This window comes from Propithecus coquereli, unplaced genomic scaffold (genome assembly GCF_000956105.1).
Source record: "Propithecus coquereli isolate 6110/MARCELLA unplaced genomic scaffold, Pcoq_1.0 Scaffold453, whole genome shotgun sequence".
Lineage (NCBI taxonomy): Eukaryota > Metazoa > Chordata > Mammalia > Primates > Indriidae > Propithecus > Propithecus coquereli.
This window is the reverse complement of record NW_012150319.1, coordinates 682,853-705,062: the sequence shown is the minus strand read 5'-3', so window position 1 is coordinate 705,062 and position 22,210 is coordinate 682,853. Positions and strand designations below refer to the sequence as shown.

General features: G+C 35.7%; 1 protein-coding gene across 1 annotated transcript in view; it reads right to left on the bottom strand.

Moving 5' to 3' along the window:
• DIAPH3 (diaphanous-related formin 3) overlaps positions 1-22,210 on the bottom strand; it is a 536,888-nt gene that overhangs the window by 121,829 nt on the left and 392,849 nt on the right. The window contains 2 exon segments of the mRNA XM_012654946.1: positions 16,759-16,818; positions 17,299-17,394. Coding sequence (XP_012510400.1) covers positions 16,759-16,818; positions 17,299-17,394 — 156 coding nt within the window.

Sequence of the window (22,210 nt, the reverse complement as noted above, 5' to 3'; positions counted from 1 at the left end):
GTGTTATTCACGCAGCTCATATTTTATATATATATTCCTTAGAGTTAAAACTACATAGAGTCAGATTCAGCACTTATTTTCAATTATTTAGAAGTCACAGAACTTGTTTCAATACCACACAACTTCTAAGCACTAAATAAATGTTCATTGATAATGAAGAAAATGTGCACAGCCAGGGCAAGGTCAAGGTAGCATCACCCACATGGTAGAAATAATTTTCAATAAAATTATAAAATATTAAAACTTAATGAGCACAGTCTCAATTAGGAAATTGAAAATCTGCTCATTAGACTTGCAGATGATACTTAGTTGGGCAGGGGTTAAATGCTTTAGAAAAAAGAAACAGAATTTAAAATGGCCTTGATAGATTAGAGAAATGGTTCATCAAAAGCAGGATGAAGTTCAATTAGGAGAAGAACAAAATGGTATACTTAAGAACCAAAAACATACCACACAGATAAAAAATGAGAATGAGTGGCTAGGCACATTAATGAAATTTTTTAAAAGCCACAAATGAAACAACTTGATTACTTGTTGGCAACAGGAGCTATTTTTATCTTTACCTATCAGGGGCTTATGATTCTGGCTGTACATTGGAATCACAAAGGTATTTTCAAAAAATATTAAAAAATACAGTGCTCAGGCCCCATTCTAGACCAATTAAATCAGAATATGTGGAGATACGCTCCGTATTGTATTTTTTTAAAAAACTCTCTAGGTATTTCTAATATGGCCAAGGTTCAGAACCACTAGAACATACAATCATATCCTTTATACCCACATGAAAAGCCTCATGAAAATAATAATAGAACTATTATTATGTGTGATCAGACACTAGGATGTATGGTTCACAAACTATTTAATAAAAAAATCTAATATGAATCAATGATGATTCCAAATACTCAAAACAGATATAAAATAATCTAGATCTGTGGTTCTTGAAAAGTAGTTGCTATACGAGTAGCATCTGGAAATTAATGGGAAATACAGATTTTCATGCCTACCACAAACCTCCTGTATCAGTAACTCTGGGTTAGGCCCAGAAATCTTTCTTTGACAAGACTGCCCAGGTGATTCTGATACATGTTAAAGTTTGAGAACCAAGGCTGGAAGCTGAGGAGTCAACTTTCTTTTGTTTTCTTATTGCATCTGTTTTCTCTTATAATTAAAAAATTATGAAATGGCTCCTTTTGTAAGCCATCTCAAATTCTTCCTAGAAATAAGTAGGGTATGTAAAGTATAACTTAAAAAAATCATAATCAACAAATACCTTCGCTGTTGAAATACCTTTTATTAAATAGATTCAGGTGGCAAATTTAGTGGGAAAAAAATGTTAAAATTGGTGTTAAAATAGTCTGGAAGGAAACTTAATTAGTTGGTTGGCTCAATTTCTTTATCTTTCAACAGGCTCTGTTGGCATCAAGAAGACTAAAGTTAGTCACAGTTATCTTTACAGATCCATTAAGCCGCTGTCTAATTACCCAAAACCCCAGAGGAAGGTGTGCGTCCATCTGGGGGTCCAGTTATCTTTTAACCAGTTACACGCCACTGGGATTTAGGTCTATCTCTGATTTTCCTCTCTCTGTCTCCACTCCATTACTCTGCTACATCAAGAGTTGATAGTATTTATTATTATTATTAAAGGTTAAAATGTATAAATAAAACCTACCCTTGGGCTGGCAGCATTGACAACTAATCACAAATAGTAATAATAATTTCTCCTAGTGGAGAAATAAGACAGAGGAGACAATAACATTAAAGTTTCTGCTTTTTCCTTGAGGATGACATAGTTTGATAAGAAATACTGAGAATGTCTCCGTTCACCCCATTTCTGGTCTCTCTGCCCCACATTTTGTCAGTTATAAACAAAAGCAATTTCACAGCTAAATAAAAATGCAAAATAAGACATCATTTTGTCTCATTGGTAAAAATTCTGAAACACATCTAGTGTTACTGAGGATTTGAGGAATGGATACTTCCACAGGCTGCTGGTAGGAATATAATGTAATATAATACCTTCACCCCACCTAGGCCAGTGAGGCAATATTTATTTAAAAAAAAACCTTAAAATTGTTCACATCTATTAACTTATCCTGAAAAAAAGTGTTATTTATAGTGGCAAAATTTTTAAAAACATCTAAAAGTCAAACCCTAGGAAAGCTGGTTTAATAATATGGCCCATACTTACCACATAACCATGCTATGGCCATTGAAATACTGTTAAAAGAGGAACTCATGCTATATTGAAAATACTCATAACACAACCTATTATACACAGCATATCTAAATTTAAAAATGTATGTACATTAAATATTCGAAAGATCAATGCCAAAATGGCAATAATGTTTACATATAAGTAGTTAGGTTATGCGTAAACTTTATTTTCTCCTTTCTACTTTTCTGTATTTCTAAAACATTCTACTATTAACAGATGTTTCCCAAATCAGGAAACTCAAATATATTGGTTTCTAAACAAATTCAGTACATACTTTACTTTTAGTGGGCATATTGTATCTCAAATGGTAGCTCAATTGGTTTAAATGAAGCAATCAAAATAAACTAGATACTAAAATACCATATTTTAGTTTTTGATTATAAATGTTTATCAAATATGGACGCTCAATCTAAAAAAATAGAAAGGGAGTTCTAAGTATAAAAGAAAAATAACTGTTTATTTAGTCTAATACTACAGTCTACAGAGGAAGAAACACATTAAATGATGAACTTATGGGCACATACTCAGTAAACCATGTATCTTTTCCTCCCTTCCATAGAATCAACATTTTAAAAATAAGCATAGGTTCTCTTTCTCAATTTAAAACTACCTTAATTATTATGTTGCTAATTTGGCCTTGGAAGATACTATAGATTCTGCAAGACAAATAATCATCCTGGGGTAAACATACATTTATTCACTTAATTCTGGATCTAACTTATCATACAATAAAATTGTGTGTTTAGGGGTAAATACAAAAGATTTTTCTTTGGTAAAAGACTATGTATTTAAAAGAAGCTAATAAAGAAGCCATTCAAATTCAAACAAATACGTAGAAGACACAGAGTTAATTTCCAGAAAATATCATGTTTCTACAACATCATACCTAGAGTTACTGATTTTCATTATTTAATCCCATCACCGAATGTATTTATTTCTTGTCCTGAGCAGACCAGACCATGACTTTTTATATTTAGGCAAGGAAAGGGAATGGGATTAGTGGATGAAGAGAAAGTAGGTTAACAGAATGCAGAGTAATAGGCGGTGTCCAGTTTCCAGTAAGTGAGTAGCAAACGGAGGGAGACCAGTATTTAAGAAATGTTGAAAGCCTTGAGACTTATTGGACAGGACGCTGCTGCCAAAGCCTGCAAGTGTAGCAAAGAGGTCCAGGAGCTCAGACAGTACTTTTCTCTGCCCTGTAAGACTGTGCTGGATTTCCCTTAATGTACTATGCCCGTCATTTATTTCTCCCAGCATGTTGAAAAATAGAGAATCATCATCACTCTCATTTGAGAAATTGCCCAATGATGAATCACAATAAATTTTAAAAGATCCTTTTCTTTATCTTTTCTCCTCCTTTGGGATATGGGAAAGACTAATAAAAAGGTATGAAATATGCTTTTTACCCCGTGATAAAATAGCACTTTGAATTAAATAGAACATTGTTCATGGTTTATCAAACATCCATTTAAGAACTCCTCAGAGTAACTATATTAACAAGATGTGAGTAATAAAAGGACCAATAATAAAAATTTCTTAGTTGTGTCTTATATTTGCAGCCTTGAAGTTCTATAGATTTTGAGTTGTTGGCTTGTGAGCACTAAAATACAACAAGATGTTTTAACATTTTTCATGCTAAATCTAAAGAGTATTTACTGGTTGATCTTTCCGTGTGAATAGGTTGGTAAATGAAGACTTTGTTTTTATTTGCATATCATATTAGCACTTTTCTGCTGCATAAATGTTTTAATGGAGAAAGTATGCACATATAATTTAATAGACCTAATTATCATATTTCAAAATAGAAAAAGTTGTCAGACTCTTTTAACCTTAAGGTCACAATAATGGACTAGGTGAGGATAAATTAAGTTGATATATGAGGTAAATGGGTGATGCTCTATTGTTTTGTGTTTCAGTGTTCCTTTATTTCATCATTCCTGTAGAAACTGGGATAAGACAGCTCCTCTGACTAATTAACCCAAAGAGGTTTGACTAATAGAAAGAGACTGCAAGCATGATTACTTAAATGATCATGTACATAGCACTTAATGATCATTATCATTTATTCTTATATTAGTGCTAATAAATGGTAAAACTGTTTAAGCCAAATGCTGTCACATCACAGTAATGTACATCATGGCTAACACTAATAATTTCTAATTTACTTGGGAATCAATGGGACATCGCAGCTTTCTTAATTCATGTCAATGCTTGCTTCAGTAAATTTACAGACCTTTTTAAAGTAGAAAAATATTTACTATATATCTCCTTACCTAGATTACCATTCCCTTCCAAACCACGAACAGTTCCAGCTATGCCAACTACATCCCTGACTTTCAGGAGATCTGTGTAATATATTAAAAGTCACTTATTTATAAAAAAGTCAATGTTCTAAAATGCTACTTTCATCCCATTCTCTTGCTTACTAAGGATTCAGTGGATACAGATTAGCTATCAAGTTCCTGTGCACCACTGGAAGGCTACTTCTGCTGTGAAAAGCAAAAAAGAGTGGTATTTGATTTTTCTCTATCACTCATATCTGTCATTATTTTCTCTCACATTAAGAATAACGAGGGAAGCAAATAACTCAGGTGCTGCAAAATCACTGGCCAATGTTATCTATAGAACAGACACAAAAAAGTTGGAGGTTGTCCATTTTATATGAAAAAGCACACTTACTATCCTGAGCTAGAGGCACTACCATTATTGACTGTTATCTCCCCCATCACTCCTTAGGAATGCACACTGAAAAGCACTTTAGTTTCTGGATCACATAAAAATACTAAGATGAGAGCTAGAAAAGAGAGGTACCCTTTAGGTTCTATTGGAAGAGAGAATGTGAAGAGGAAAAATGCAAAATAAAATACAACCAGTGTATTTTAGGAGAAAAGGAGATAACTAATGAAGAAGAGATTTTGGCCTCTGGTTATATCTTAATAGGGATCAACTTACAAGCTCACATGGCTGCTGGATGGAAGCTTCAGGTCCTCACAACTTGGGTCTCTCCAAAGCATTGCATACAACATGCTTCCCCCAGAGCAAACAGGGAGGGAGAAGGCACAACAGAGCACCCAGAATGAAAGCTGCAGTATCCTTTATAATCTAGCTAGTGACTCGCCATCATTTCTGCTATATTTAATTAGAACAATGTTTGAGGGGGGAGTGAATTACACAAAGGTGTGAATACCAGGAAGTAGGGATCATTGGGGACCATTTTGGAGTCTGGCTACCACAGTGTTTCTATTATTATAGCTGAGTAACATAGCATACAGGGCTAATATGATCATATGTCACTTTTCTTATTTTTTTAAATTAATAATTGCTTATTTTCTTAGTGCCTATCATTAAGACTTTCCAAACTTGTCCCCAAAGCCTATTAATACAGTTGTATGCATGGTCATTCAGATTATCTGTAAATCTTATATTTCCCCCTGGATCTTCTGTGCTATGGTTTGAATGTTTGTCCCCTCCCAAACTCATGTTGAAATTTAATTGTCATTTTAACAGTATTAAGAGGAGGGACAAAGATAATTAGGCTGTGAGGGCTCTGCCCTCATTCATGGATTGATGCTGTTATCATGGGAGCGGGTTCCTTATAAAAGGAGAAGTCTGGCCCCGTTTTTTCATTCCCTCACTCTCTCTTTGCTCTTGGACCATGGGAATATGCACTACGGCCTCACTAGATGCTGGTCCCTTGATCTTGAACTTTCTAGCCTATAGAACAGTCAACCAATAAATTTGTTCATTATAAACTTCCCAGTCTGTAATATTCTGTTAAAGCAGCACAGAACAGACTAAGACATTCTCCAAGAGCCCTCTGTCTTATGCTTTTTCAAATATTGTACTGTTTTTTTCTGCTACCGTATTTTTCATATCCAAGAGATCTTTTTTGTTTTCTAATCTTTTTTGTATGTATACATCTTCATATACGTATGTAGGTAGGTATTCCGTTCTTTTCATCATTGAAATCACCTTTGCTATCTCTGTAATTATTAATTATGGTGATTAGCTTGAAATTTTTGTTTTTAATATTTTCTGTGTTAACTAAGGGCTCCTTTGGTTTCTTTTTCCTTTTTTCCATGTTAAATGTTTTCCTCAAATGTCAACTAATGAATCCTTGGCCCAAACTAATAATTTAAGAGCAAAAATTTTGTACGAGTAATGTTTGGTAACTAGTGGATCTCTCTGTGGAATACTCGTGCTTTGAGCTAGCACTTTGGGGAGGGGAGCACTCAAAGGCCAGTATCTGAGTCTTTTCTCTAGACTGTTCATTAGTTCCAGAGAAGTATTCTGTCATCTGCTTAGAGAATAAGCTTGCTCTAGTGTTCTAAGAACTAAATGAAACAGAGGATTTTACCATTCATTTCTGCTTTTTTTTTGTCCTGAAGAACATCCTCTGTGTTCATATAACCCTTCTTTTTAGCAGAGTATCTTGCCCCTGCCTTGTATTCCCATTTTAGAGTCTCTAACAAAATTATTCCAAATAAATCTCTCACATCCTGGAAGGGTAGAAGAAAGGGAAGTGAGCTGAGGCAGTACAGCATGACAGTTATAAATCTGCACTTTGGAGCCAGACTGCCTGGATGGAGGCTGAACTGCTCCTTTTCCAATCCTCTCATTTTCAGCTCTATGCCTCACTCCTTTTGTCAGTGGTTCCTGGCACCTGTAATTCCTGAGCTGTCAGAGTCCAGTGAGGATTGGGGCACCTGGAGTTGTGGGTTGGTGGGTTGAATTTTGTCCTCCCCAAAACATATGTTGAAGTCCTAACCCCTGGTAGCTATGAACGTTATCTTTTTGGAAATAGGGTCTTTGCAGATGTAATTAAGTTAAGACAGGGTCATACTAGATTAGGGTGTCCTCTTAGGGCAGCCATGTGAAGACACACGAGGATGCCACGCCATGACGGAGGCACACAGAGTGACGCAGCTGCAAGCCAAGGAACACCAAAGACTGTCAGCAACCACCAGAACCTAGAAAAGCAGCAAGGAACAGGTTCTCCCTCAGAGCCTCCAAAAGGAACAAACCTTACCAACATCTTGATTTGAGACTTGTAGCCTCCAGAATCATGAAAGAATAAATTTCTGTTGCTTTAAGCTTCCCAATTTTTGGTAATTTGTTATGGTAGCCCTAGGAAACTAACACATGTGGATTCCAGCTTTCTCCTTGCTGCAGTAGTGTCACCTTCTCCATCTTTCTGTCTTTATACATTGTTGTTCCAGGTTCAGGAGATCTTGATTTCACAGGAGTTGGAAATTGTTTATGTGATTCTTTCTCCCGGTGGTTTTCATGGTGACTCCTAAAGGAGCTCAGGAAATTTTGCCCCAAAATATGACTCCCTGGTATAAAGAATATTTTAAATTAAAGGCCCTTCCAGATAAAAATGCATTGAAAGGGACTTTCCCTCTAGCTACTTAAACCCAATCAAAAGATCAAAAAGGACAACGGACTTCCCTCCCTGTCATCACATATACTGCAGAATGAAACCAGACCAGGTCCAGATCATTTAAAACATAATACCTGTCTCTCAGGTTCATCTACAAGTTAATCTGTTTCCCCCCATCAATTCGTTCTCCCAAGTATCTATTCATCCTCCCTAGCAACTATCTAACATTCATCTATCATTTATGGCCCCCCTAAACAGAATTACTTATACTCTTCATCTCCCTCCCCTCTAAAGGTGTGTATAAAAATATCTGGATCCTGTTGGGATACTGAATAATCACTCTGTGATTCTCTCCATGCACATGGAAAATAAACGTTTCTTTTATCAATCTGCCTGAATTGTGAGTTGATCTTTCAGCAAATTTTTTGGGGAAAGGGCAAGGTTCCCCTCATTCCTACACTCCCAAGGGGAAAAGGAGGTAAAAATATCTTTACTACTCTATTTCAAAAACAAAAGTCTCTATAGTCTTAATTTTTCAACTTTTTTATGTGAAACTAGCTCATGCATTTTAAGTACAGTCCAGGAAATATGCATAGCAAGAAAACTAATTTCAATCTTTCTAATTACTACATCCATTCTACCTACCACTGTCATTCTGTTCAAGAATTTATAATAACTTTCTATTGACAAGGCATCTAGCAGGGAAAGGGAAGATGAGGAGGAGCTACAACATTTGAATTCACTGAGTATCTACTTAATTCTAGGCACTGTACTAGAGTACTTTCACACACTTTCATTTAGTCTTCCTAACAGCCTATAAAACATATGGTGCAATTTTTCTTTTTACAGCTGAGGAAAAGGAAATTTAAAGGTAAATAACCTGTCACAGTCACCCTGTCAGCAAGTCAAGAATTCAAACCAAGATCTGTTTGACTCCAAAGCCTAAACCTAACTTTGAATCAAACTGTACAAAAGTAATTCATGTAACTAACTCTGTGCTGTTTTTCAAGGTTAAAGGGCTCTGCCAGACCATTCGAGGCTTCTGTAAACAGTATTCAAAATATGGCTAGTTTTTAGCTTTCACAAATACTCACTGAATAGACCAACTATTGCTATTTTTTAAAGTATCTACTATGTGCCAGGCACATTGCAAAGTACTTATTTTTAATACTGATAGCAATTTTGAAAGGTGATTTCCGTACCTGTGGCTAGTTGGAACTGAACTTTAATGAGGGCAAATAAAATAAATCTAACGGTACTTAGAAATAATTAGTTTAACACCAAGTGTTGTTTTCTTTTTTTAAATTTCAGATTACAGTGGTACAAATGTTTTAGTTACATGAATTACTTTTGTACAGTTTGATTCAAAGTTATAAGTTGCCCATCAGTCAGATAGCATTGTACCCATTAGGTACAATTTACCCATCCCCTCCATCCTCCGCACCTGCTTGATTTCTGTTGAATTTTACTACCATATGTACACATGAGTGCTGATCATTTAGTTCCAATTCAATAGTGAGTGCCTGTGGTGTTTGTTTTTCCATTCTTGTGATACTTAGGATTCCGTTCCATTCCATTCCATTTCCATTCTTGTGATTCACTTAGGAGGATGGTTTCCAGTTCCAGCCAGGTTGTTTCAAAAGGTATTACATCACCTTTTTTATGGCTGAGTAATACTCCGTGGTATAACACACCATATTTTATTAATCCACTCATGTACTGATGGGCACCTGGGTTGTTTCCACATCTTTGCAATTGTGAATTGTGCTGCTGTAAACATTCAAGTGCAAGTGTCTTTTTAAAAAAATTCTCCTTTACGGGAGGCTGAGACAGAAGGATTGACTGAGCCCAGGAGTTTGAGGTTGCTGTGAGTTAGGACGCCACGGCACTCTAGCCCGGGCAAAAGAGTGAGACTCTGTCTCAAAAAAAAAAAAAAAAAAAAAAATTCTTTGGGTAAATACCCATGCACATGGGGAGAATCACATAATGATTATCCAATACCCTAATGGGGTCCAGAAATTTATATACCTTCATTTTAGAGGGAAGGGAGATATGAGGAATATAGGTAATTCTGTTTAGGGGCAATAAATTGTTACTGGGGAGGATGAATAGATACTTGGGACAGTATGGATGAGGGAAACAGATTGACTTTTAAACAATTCTCTTTGGAAATTAAATTAAACTGAGAGATGAGTATTATATTTAAAATGATTTGGGCCACGTTTGGTTGCATTCTTCCTCTTCTTTCCTGTAACATACTGAGATAACAGGGAGGGGAAGGGAAGTCAATTGTTCCTTTGATGGGTCTGTCTGGTTATGCAGATAGAAAGAAAGCCCCTTCCAAGGCCTGTTGATCTCTAAGGGGCTTTAATTCAAAATACTCTTTATACCAAAGAGTCATATTTTGGGGTGAAATTTTCTGAGCTCCTTCACTCCTTATAAACCCGGATTCTGAACTTCTGCTACAAGTAAAGGGAGAGATTCAGAGTGGGCAAAAATTTTGAAAAGATCAAATAATTATAGTCCACTATGAAACACAAGCAGAACAGGAGGCATATTAATCATAACAACCACTTCAGGGAAGTCAAGGACATTACTTGCCTTATACGATATAGTTCTTTATCTCCTTTTCACTAAATTTATTCCAGCCTTCAGCGTACATTTGTGGATGCTCATTAAGTGAAAGACATTTGCTATTTCTTGCATAAATGTCCTTTTAAAACAACTTGAAGTCTTCACTACTTGAGACTTTTCGAACCTGTTCATGCTTAAGAGTCTGTTTGATAACGACTATGCCAAAAGGTTGTCCTGCCCTGACTATAAATTAGAAAAGAAAAGACTTTCCCTTCTACCCACAGGGCATTCTTACCTAGGCAGGAGCCCTCCGGAGTCCATTCTTCCCTTTGCTTGACTACATAATAAATACAAGAGACTTATGTTTGAATAAAATGTAAAATCACCCAAATTGTTTTACATTCCTGGCCTAGAAAAATCCCCTTAAAAAATACTTAAGTCTTTTGACAGCTACAGGTAATATTTGATTCCGCTTGAAAACCCAAGTGTAAGGGTGTCAAAAACAATTAGTATTTTAATAGCTCCCTTTCTTAGGTTATTTGGCAGGCACGAGTTCATCAGAAAAAGAACAAAAAATATTCTGAAGAAAATAAGCCAATGACATTTAGAAAATTATGTAATTTTACTCTATTGTTCCTTATGCTCTTTCTACTTTAAAACAGGATATAGTTAAAAAGAAAGGGAAATGGTACTTGTCAACATTTACTACTTTGACAGATAAGGTTCTCTAGACAAGGACTTGTTTGGTGTTGTCCTCATTGTTTTCAAAGAGGCCTTAAGGCAGTTAGTGCTCAGCAGACATCACTGAAAACCTTAAAAATTTCATAATTCTACCTCAAGACAAATTCTTGCTGCTTGGGGAAGAGGTAGGTCAAGAAACAAGGGACACAAGACTGAGTAGATTGGGGTGGCAAGGGGCTATATGTGAAGTTTTGATACATAAACAACAAAGCCTGTCTCGTGTGCTTCCCTTAGAGTTATTTTGTAGAAAAATATGCTAATTCAAAGATATCTAACTAGCTTCACATTTAATTCTGACTTCAAATCTTAGAGTGGCAAAGCAGCTGTGCCTGGAGGCAATACAATCTTATTTCTATAAAAATCTCTCAAAGCTCCATATACAAGCGGAAGAGTAAAAATAGATAATCAAATCCAAATTAAGGCTATTAAGAATTGATTTAGTGTAAAGATAATATAGCAAGATTTTGTTTAGGTTATGGATGTTCACTAAAAATGTATAATACTTGTTTGCCTAAAATTTTGATTATGTTTTATCTTATTTTGTCACAGTTAAATAGTTTTATCATTAGGGGTTTTAATTGCATATAGTTTATAGAATTCTTTCTGATTACTCTATATCCATTTAACTGGGAAAAAAAATCCCACTGTACTACTTATGAAAAGAGAACCATCTAATGAGGATGCAATCAAACTGCAGGCAGATGCACCATAAGGTGTGGCTCAACAATTCATATTCGTGAAACCTTTGTCACAGAAGTTTTACAGAGAGGGTGCAGCGTATACAGGGGAAGGGAAGTCCCTGAGCAAGAGCAGGAATTAATGTACCCTGAAAAACACTAGTCACTCAGTGGTATACCAAAGGTTATAAAAAAAGCAAATAACCAAGAAATGAAAAAGAATTGAGGAAATCAAGTCCTTGAAACTTTTCTTTCAACCTTTATGGCACAGGCTCCCCCACTGTGCAATCCCTCCCAGTTTCCTGACGTCTTTTCTACCCCTCCCTCACTTCATTACTCACCCGGAGTCCATTCCTAAGTTCCAGTCCTTGACTTGCCATTCTCTTGTTTTAAAGAATCTCCTTTAGATAACTCATTTTGCTTGTGCAGCATTAGCAATTCTGTGTGAGGGTCTCTTAATCTAGAGCTCTACACCCGCCCCGCCTGCCTTCTTTCCTCAAGCGTGGATAGACTCTCTCACTATTTCCCCATCGCTTGCAACCGATCCACACTGGCATCGAGGTGGCTATGAAGTCCTTGCAAGTCCTCCCTCTTGCTTACATTTGTCACTTCAGTTCCACTTAAACTGCACAGACTTCTCATTTTCATGTTTGAAAACTTCAGTAGTTCAAAATTTCTTGGCCTAGCATCAGACTTTCAATATATTTCTTCCCCATCTGATTCTTTATTTTCAACTGGGCCAGCTGATTTACTAACAGCCAAACACCACAGTATAATCTTTATTAAAAATGCATTAATACTTTAATTATCTTGACTTAACAGAGGACATTTTACTATTTATACAGACTACAGAAAATCTTCAGGTTTGGAACACACTGTGTTGAATAAAGAAATGAGATAATGCCCTGTACTCATCAGCAGATGTGTTGTTTTGTTTTAATGTTGTTACAGTTTGCTTAACTAAGGGAAAGAAATTTAATTAAGTAGCCCTCCACTTTTAGGAGTAATCCAATCACAGATTTAATCCCTCCGCCCACTGATCCAAAAACCTGTTAAAACATAGATCAGATGACCAAATATCTCCTTTTGAGGACAGATAACATTTAAGGGAGGAAATGAGAGGTGGTTAACTGTGTTCACAGATGAAACTTTAGAAAGTGGCAAATTAAATCCCACTATTTGAGTGACATTTGGAGACTTGATTTTGCTTCTCAAGATACATTAATTGCTCCATTCAAGCCTAGACATAAACATGTCTGTTCATTTAACACATTCTTACTAAATACCCATGTGCCAGATGCCATTCTAGCTCAGTACTGGGGTTACAAGGGTAAACAAGACAGATATCCTCTTTTATTGTCTTGTCTCCACTCTGATGAAACTCATGAGTAGTGTGGAAGACAGACACTGAATAAGGGCACTGTGTGTTGTAAAATGGGAAGACTCGGGTGTTACTAGAGCAAACAATTCTACAAGGTTTAGGCTGGGGTGCAGAAAGGACCTCCTCAGAAAGTGCATACATGCTGCTACTGCTGCTGCTGCTGCTGATTCTTAGCTCACCTTTGCCCTTGGGTTTTTGGCCTCATTTCTACTCATCCTTGAAAATTCAGCTTGGATTTCAGGTCCTTCTAGAAGCCATGTCTGGATTGTCCTCACAAAGTCTGCATTGGTCTTTCTGACTTTGTGTGTTGCCTCTATCCTGGAATTTACCAAGTGTATGGGAATTATTACTGGTCTGTTTCCCAACTAGACGGTGCATTCTTGGAGGGCGTCTGTATATCTTAAGTACTTAGCGAGTACTTAATAAATTTTGCTGAACAAATAAAAATTTAGCAAGGAAAAAATAGCAAAAACTTAATTTCTGCCTAGGCCTTAACAGCCAAAGAAAAAAATAGCAAAGACTTAATTTCTGCCTAGGCCTTAACAGCCAAAGTGAAAGATAACAGGTAAAAGTTTTAACCCAAGTATTTTTGGTAGAGGTTTGGAGCACAGCGCAAAGCCTGGATTATTCACTGGGTAAGATTTCTATGCTTCTGAAACCCATTGGAGTTAGAATCCTTGAGGTCAGTTTGCCAAAATATATACTGGGACATTTTGGCCCCAAGGTCTGAGAGGGTAACTTCATCAGGACTTTTTTATTCGAAAGAAAAGATGCTGTGTATATATAAAAAGAAACCTAAGAAGTTTGAGACTATGGCTATGATTTAAAAACACACAAACAATACACAGATAGTAAAAGATAGATAATAAAAGATTGAAATTATAGCTAATAAGTTTAAATTTGGGTTTTGGATATATATTTTTTAACCTAAATCTTCTATGACATTTCTAATAGGGCATAAGTTTATTAAAATTAATATAGATGTTTTAATAGTAAGTTTATTAAAAGAAATAAAAAGTAGCCATAATTAATTGCATAAGCATAAAATTGTAATCCAAGCCTCAGACTAAGGAAAACAGTGCTATCTAGTGGTTAAATTTGGGAACAAGGGATGAGGCACACCAGAGGCCGGAGAACCTCGGAGAGGTCATGCATGTTTCAGTAGTTCCACTTCATGTTTGTTACAAGAGAAAATAATGTACAAGTGAATCACCAGCTCATAGATGGGAAGAGGATTAGACACTGATTCAAGCAGTTGTATTAAGAGTGTGACATGGCAAAGAAATTAAGAAACTGGACTCTAAAGTCAGGCCCAGATTCAGAATTTGACTGCATGACCTTAAACAAGCCATCAGACTTGTTAAATTCTTGATTATTTTTAACTATGAAATGGAGATAAAAATATTGACTATCTGATAGAGTTACTGAGAAGATTAAATGGGATAGTATGCATAACACATTCAGCACAGTGCTTGGCATTTAGTAAGGCAAATAATTCAGAAATATTAGCTTATTATTATTAATTTACTTAGGATATATATGAATTTCAAATAATTGTAGAAAATCTTATAAATTGTTAAAATAGGTTGTATCAATATCAACAGATACATGTAGAAGATATAAAATATCAGACATTAGTTTCCCTTTAAGTACATCAAAGCAAATTAAAAGGTAAAATAGGTTCAATGTTATATTTTAATCACATAGTTCCGTTGTAGGTTAGTATTTCCAACGAAAATAAAGTAATTTTTAGAAAGATTACTAAATGAACTCCAGAATATCATCTTATTCTAAAAATAACGACCCTTTTTGCAATGAAGACATTTTCTTTAACCAAATCCTGTATTTTTCAACATCTAGTCTAATAGATCTATCTCCATACACAAAATTCTTAAAGATAAATTTGGTCATTTGGATTTCTTTCTACTTCCTTAGAAATGTGAAGGGAAGCCACAACAGAAATATCAATAGAAAGTATTTTTTTTAAATGCTTTAATCCATTACATTGATATTAGAGAGAATTTGATCTTTGTGATATATCTCCTTTGGCTTACTGTATAATCTACTAGCTTAATTATCACAGTAGCCTTAGAATTCAAGTCAGTACATACTAGCTTTATAGAAATGCTATGCTCATCTACAGAAAAATCACTATTTATATCTGAGCCATTATACCCCAGACACTTTACTAACATTACAGTCATAGGACTGCCTTCCCCAAGGCCAGTACACAAAGTTATCTTAAATAATTTTCCTCTACATAAAATATAAAATACTTATTTTAATTAAGCATAGGATGGGTATACATGTTATTATAATCATATCACAATCATTGTGTTTGGCTATGGTTGTTGTTCTTCATTTTAATGTCTTACAATGGGGGCTGAGTTGTTTATCTTATTAACAATAAAAAACAACTGAAGTACCTATATGAATTCAAAAAAGAAATACAATAGGAATTAGAACTGTATTATAGTCACATTTGTGTCACTAACTCACTCTGTACACTTGGGAAGTTTTCAGCCTCTCTGGGTTTCCATTTATTGAACTACAAAACAAAATAATCTCTAAGGTCTAGGATAGCTCTACCTTCTAAACTTTGGCCATTATTTAGTATGTCAAAATGGCTCTAAATCATAAACCCAAATTTAGGAATTAATTATTCACAATGAACTTCCCTGACTTATTCCAACTTTTTTTCCTATTGTTACAATAGGGAAGGCAAAACAAAAACAAAAACATACTGAAAGAAGACAAAAAAACCTATTTAAAATACTGCTGCAGATCTTTACCTTTCCTCTCATTTATTAAGCACCTATTATATATACTTTACCTCGGGCATAAGGATCTAGCTATTAAGAAATCATTATATCCATGTCTTTCTCTTATTTACCTCATAATTATTTTAGGCTTCCCTAGGAATTTGGCACAGGTTTCTCTCTCAGTCACATGTTAATATTTCTAGAACTTAACTCATCAGCACCCAAAAATCCCTTAAATGAAATCTGTCAAGTTTTTATTTTTCCATTTACAAAGCTGAGAAACTGTGGTGACAATCTCACTCTGAATAAACAGCATTCACAATGAATAAAGGTGTTTTTGACTGCAGAAGGTAAGCACAACCCCAAATATTTAACATGGCAGGAAAAGAACTAAAGTAAATAAAACCCAATCAACACAAAATGGCAGCCTAAACAGAGGAAGAAGCTTCCATGCAGTTGGGAGTGAAGGATTGGTTAGGATTTTTGGAGAGGAGCCAGCTTCATATAGGTATCAGAGACTAAGTTAATTCACCATTTTAGTGATTTCAGCACATCCTTCCAAAATAATATCACATGAAGCTCATCTATATGATTTGGCCAAAATGCTGATCAAAGTATTTCTAACTGTACTGGCAAATGTGGTAGAGTAAAACAGATAACAGATTCAATACTTGAAGATGTATAGTAAATCCACTACTTCAAATGGCATTATGAGAGCACCTCGCTTTTGAAAGGGTGTGTTGGACATCGCTAATCAGAAATGTATTATGGTAACTTCAAATAATAATAATTAAAAAAAAAAAACATTCACTCAAGACCTGAAAGAAGAACCCAAGACACAATCTCAAGGCAATAAGGATGAAAAATATGAGTATACAATCTCGTAACAAATATGTACATCCATACGGTTTTACTATTTTAGTTATACTGAAACTTGACAACTTCACAGCAGTCTACTAAAATCACAGATCAATAGGATAAAAGTAGATAAGAAGAACATGCAATTTATGAATATGGTTTATTACCATGGTTACAAACTTTCAGAACAGGCCTCTGAGACATTGGACTGAGACTTTGCCGAACATCTGTTAAAAAAATATATAAAAGAAACTTAATATAGAGGTCTGTTCATCTCAAGAAGTATAACAGTATTAAACAGACTTTTTTTCCCAAGGTTAAGTATTTCTGGCAGCAAAGTAATGCTTCGATACCCTGAAATACTTGAAGCAGTAATGTTATGACTTTTACTTCCCATTTAATTATGCTACTGTAAACTCCACTGGGATGAGATACATATGGTTCTTTAGATGAGACTTGTCACACTAATCAGGATTTTCTAGGTTCAGTGCATTGATTTGTTAATGCGTTACTGACATCGGCCAACTGGAATGAGTATCTCTGACATTTGTCTGTGCAAGGGATTAAGCAAACTTATGAAACTTCTGAACAGTTGTTGCCCATAGCACTGTATTCTTGACACATGACTTTTAAAAGAATTAGGGAAAAAAGGGCTCTTCTCTGTGATCGTTCCCTAGAAAGTAACAGGAAGCAAGTAGAGCATTCACCTTTCGGCTTTGGTGTCCTTTTCCTTCTGTCGCGGAAGGCAGCCCCCGACTGCAAGGCCTCCAGCAGACTATCCATCACTCCTGTCTCATCACCCTCTGTGAAAAGAGACACAGGGAATTCCATCAGCCCTCAGGGTTACCATGGCAATGTCAAAGCATACACAGAAACTGGTGATGGTGATGGTGGGGAGAAAAAAGATCAGATGCCAGGACTAAGCCAGCAATTTCAAAATAAGACAGGATTTAAGCCTCTCATAAATCAACTATTTTTTAATGAAATCTGTCTCATTAGTGCCCGTGTTACAGTCTACTAAAGAGGACTGAGTTCCATTGATTCACTTTAGAATACTGCTTTTATAGTCCAACGGCATAGTAACTTTAAATGGAATGTGGTTCTAGTCCTGTCTGTGTCTCGGGTTATCATAAATCACATTTCCCTTATAGAAGTGGGTTATTTTCAAGACATCAGCCTCTATTCTAAAATCGACCAGGTGTGAGAGTATTTTTGTTATTGAGGCTCTGCTGTCTAAACTTATCGTACAAAATTATATTTCCATGCTAACTTTTGTGAACATGCTCCCAACAATTGATTTTTCAAATCAGAAGGTAATCGTCCCTTCACTTGAGGTGACACAGAACACTCACCACAAAATTTTACAGAATGTATGAAAAGTTGATCTTCTATAATGAAAAATAAAGGCTCTCAAAAATCTGAAAGACTGTGTATCCCATTATGATTAGTTTAAATTGACATTCTGCATATAATTAACAAAGGATGTGGACATAGTCAATTCTCTCTACAAATAATAGATTATCCTTGTAATATTCATAGGTATGTATACTTATCAGGGCTAAATATTATTCAAAGGAAGCAGGAGATAAAGCTTCAAAGGAACTACTGGCCCAATCCAAATTCAAAGAAAACCTAAGGACTATTTTTCTTCTCCAAAAAGGTTATTTTCAGGCCTTCTTTATGAAATTGTATGGCTGGTATACAGTTACATTTAAAATAATGAAAAACTGTTTTCCCCTGGATTTTTTGTTTTTTTATTTTTTCCTTTTTGAGACATAATCCCTTTATGGAGAACAGCTGACAAGTAAATGCAGTACAATACAAATAACATACTCATTTACAGTTTATAAACAGACATATAAATATAAATATGTATCAGCCCTTTTTCCATCTGGTTCTGTTTCATATTTTTAGAAGAGTTCTAAACCTTGTAGGTGTTATCAGAAAAAGGTGGGTGAGAAATAGAGTATTTGGAGGTTGTTAGCTTGCATGTAAATTTAATTCTAAAGTGGTTTGATGGCTATTTTAATTAAAACACACGAAATATTTCAGACAGTTTAATAAGTAACTATCTGGCTATTTGAAAATTTACACTCAAACTCAACTACATTTTTTCCTAAAAAGAACTGCAGGTAGGCCGGGCGCGGTGGCTCACGCCTGTAATTCTAGCTCTCCGGGAGGCCAAGGCGGGCGGATTGTTTGAGCTCAGGAGTTCGAAACCAGCCTGAGCAAGAGTGAGACCCCGCCTCTACTAAAATTAGAAAGAAATTAATCAGCCAACTAAAAATATATAGAAAAAATTAGCCGGGCATGGTGGCGCATGCCTGTAGTCCCAGCTACTCGGGAGGCTGAGGCAGGAGGATCGCTTGAGCCCAGGAGTTTGAGGTCGCTGTGAGCTAGGCTGACGCCACGGCACTCACTCTAGCCAGGGCAACAGAGTGAGACTCTGTCTCAAAAAAAAAAAAAAAAAGGATTGCAGGTAATGCCAAATATTTAAGGTAGTGAATATATTTGATTAGCAAAACATTTAAGAAATAAAAATATTTTTAATCTTTTCCAAGTAAGCATGAGAGTGAAAAAAAACCCTAAAGTTGAAATCAAACAGAAACAAATGAAGTTGTTATCATATTGATAGCATTAATCATAAACGAGGGGGGAAAAGAATGTAACTTCTAAACTTTCCCCTTAGTGAATGTTTTTAGTAATGGTACTGATGCAATGGTTCTAAACTATTACATTTGTATCATAAGATTGAGCAGATGGGTAAACGTGTTGATGTTGGCAACAGGGGTGCTCACTGAGGGAAAGGATATGAAATGGGAGAAGGAAAAAAAGAACCATGAAGTATTGAATTGGATTTACAGGTATCAATATAAGTTCAAGGTTAAAAAAAAAAAAAAACTTTTCCTAGCTTTGTGGACCAAAAGAGTTCAGAGACAATGACACTACAGTATTAATGAGCATACCTAGGCCAGAACCAGAACATTTAGAGAAGTCTCTGATTCTAGGGCCGAAGCCAAGAAAGTGTGAAATGAGCCAGGAACACCTTGCTGTGTCAGAAAATAAGAAAGTGCTCAAAAACAGATAGGGATGTACTGAGGACAGACTGAAGGGTTGCCTTGGGCAAATTAAGGACAATTTGAGTATGGGATAAATAATTATTATACATTGGGTAAAAAAGAATCATGCATTCACACTGATACTAAAAAAAAATTAACAAAAACGGATAGATATCACCTTACCCAAATAATCAAGTTTGATATTACCAATGATAGGCTACATTGACATCGATTGCCTCCTGAAATGATATAAAGCATAACCTGTGTAGTACTTTGCACAAAAATATTGACCCTGAATCTAAATGTGAGGAAACAATCATACAAATCCAAAGTGAGGTTCTGTGTCACAACTGGCTTGGGATCTAAAAACTATCAATATCATGAAAGACCAAGAGAAGAAAAAGGAGAGAGAAATAAGAAAAAGCTGGACAACTGTTCTAGATTAAAGGAGACTGAAGAGACATGACGACTAAATATAATGCAGTCCTTGATTAGCTCCTAGATGGGAAAAATTACAAGTGACATTATTTGGGTAATTGGGGAAATCTGAATACGGACTACATATTAGATAATTATACTATACCAACGTTAAGTTATCAGAGTGTGATAATTGGATTATAGTTCGGCAGGATAATCCTATTGTTCTCAGGAGATAGATGCTGCTGACATGTCTAGGCTCACTAAGCAACTTACAGTTTCATGTTCTCTGCCTCATGCTTTTGAGCATGCTGTTCTCTTGACACAGAACATCTTTTTCACTTTCTTCACCAAGCTAGCTCTTATCTGTCCTTCAAGACAGAGAACTGAGAATCTTCCCCTGACCTACCTGGGCTAAACAGGGAGCCTTTCTGTGTCCCAATGGCATGCAATACACATACCAATACATTCTTTAAAATATTATATTTTTATTCCACTGTTTCTACTACTATGCTATGAGCTCATTGAGGACAGGGATGATAGATTTTGTATAACACCTAGCAAAATGCTAGTATTACATAAAAGTGTTCAATAAATATACGTTGACTGAATTAACTAAATATATGTTGACTAAATTGACTAAGGACTATGATTAGTCCTTCAGCTGGAAGGACTACTCATGCAGGAGAATAAAGGTCATAGATGGACAGGGGGTCAGGGAAGTGATGGGAATACATTCCCACCATCATTGTAAACGACACACAGCTTTGTTTCTTCCTTTTCCCTTGTCTCACACATCTATTTAGTTGGCAAATCTTGTTGATTAAAACTCTCCAATATCTCCTGAACTGATATTTTGTTCCTTTTTCAACTACACTATAGAACTGATTTTTTTTTCACCTGGAATACTGCTTGAGTAGGCTAGATAGTCACATTGCTTCCAATTTCTCCCTAGTTCTTCCCATAGATTACTGATAAGTCCTATAGCAGAATTATGATCTTCAATTGCCCCATCACAAAGTTTCAACATTATCTCAGTTCTCACAGTATAAAGTCCTAACTCTTCCACCTCCCCCCACAATGATTCCAATTGCTCTTCCAATCTTATCCCTTACTTCTAACCATCACGACCTATTTGTCAGCTAAATGCAACTGCCTGTGGTTGTCCACATTCTCACTTTCCCATCCATCACTCTCCACCTGGAACCTCTCTCTCTCTGCTCTTGTCCCCCAGAGCCAATGGCTTTTCTTGGCCTTCATTCCCACACACGTAATGGGAGGAATACAATACTAAAGTAAAACAACCTGCCTTCTAGTCTGAGCTTTCAACTAACTGTCTGTGTAACACTGGACTATTTACATAATCATTCCTGGCACCAGTAACAGAGACAATACCTGTCTAGGGTTAATGAGGGGATCATATGAGATAATACAAATGAAAGCACTTGGTAAATTGCTAAGTGATATAAAAATGTAGGGAAATAAATTCATAAATGAAATGTATAGTGAACTATAGGAAGTTTGCAAAATATCTTTTTATTATTAAACATTTCAAGCACAATTTCAGATATATTACAAATTAAGTCTTTTATAGTGTATTGATTATGTCCTTAGTTAATCATGTATGACATCATTTCTAAGGAAAACTGACTTGAAGTACAAATAGACTCCTGAAATAAAACCAATGTTTAATATGGGGACATACCAGGAAGATGTTCTTTCAAATATTAAAAATGCATTTAGAACATTCAACTGACACATGTTTGCCTGGCATATGGTACCATGTGCCAAGATATTACTAGGCACGAAGGATACCTAGGATCCAAGGTTAACAAGAAATCTTTTCTGCTCTCAGAAGCAGAAAAGTGTGACAGGCATGGGAGGGATATATACAGGCTTCCCAGTGAATGATGACGAAGAATAAGCAGGAATTAGCCACAGCAGGGACTGGGGAGGGAGGAACATTCTTGGCAAAAGGAATACCAGGCACAGAGGCAAAAGGTATGGATAAAAACAAAAGATGAGGTAAAATAAAGTGTTTAAATGATTCATATTTACATTACTCTAACACTAACGAGAGCAATTAACATTAGCCATTTTTTATTATAGACCAGAATTAAATTTCTCTAATTTTTTTTTTTTT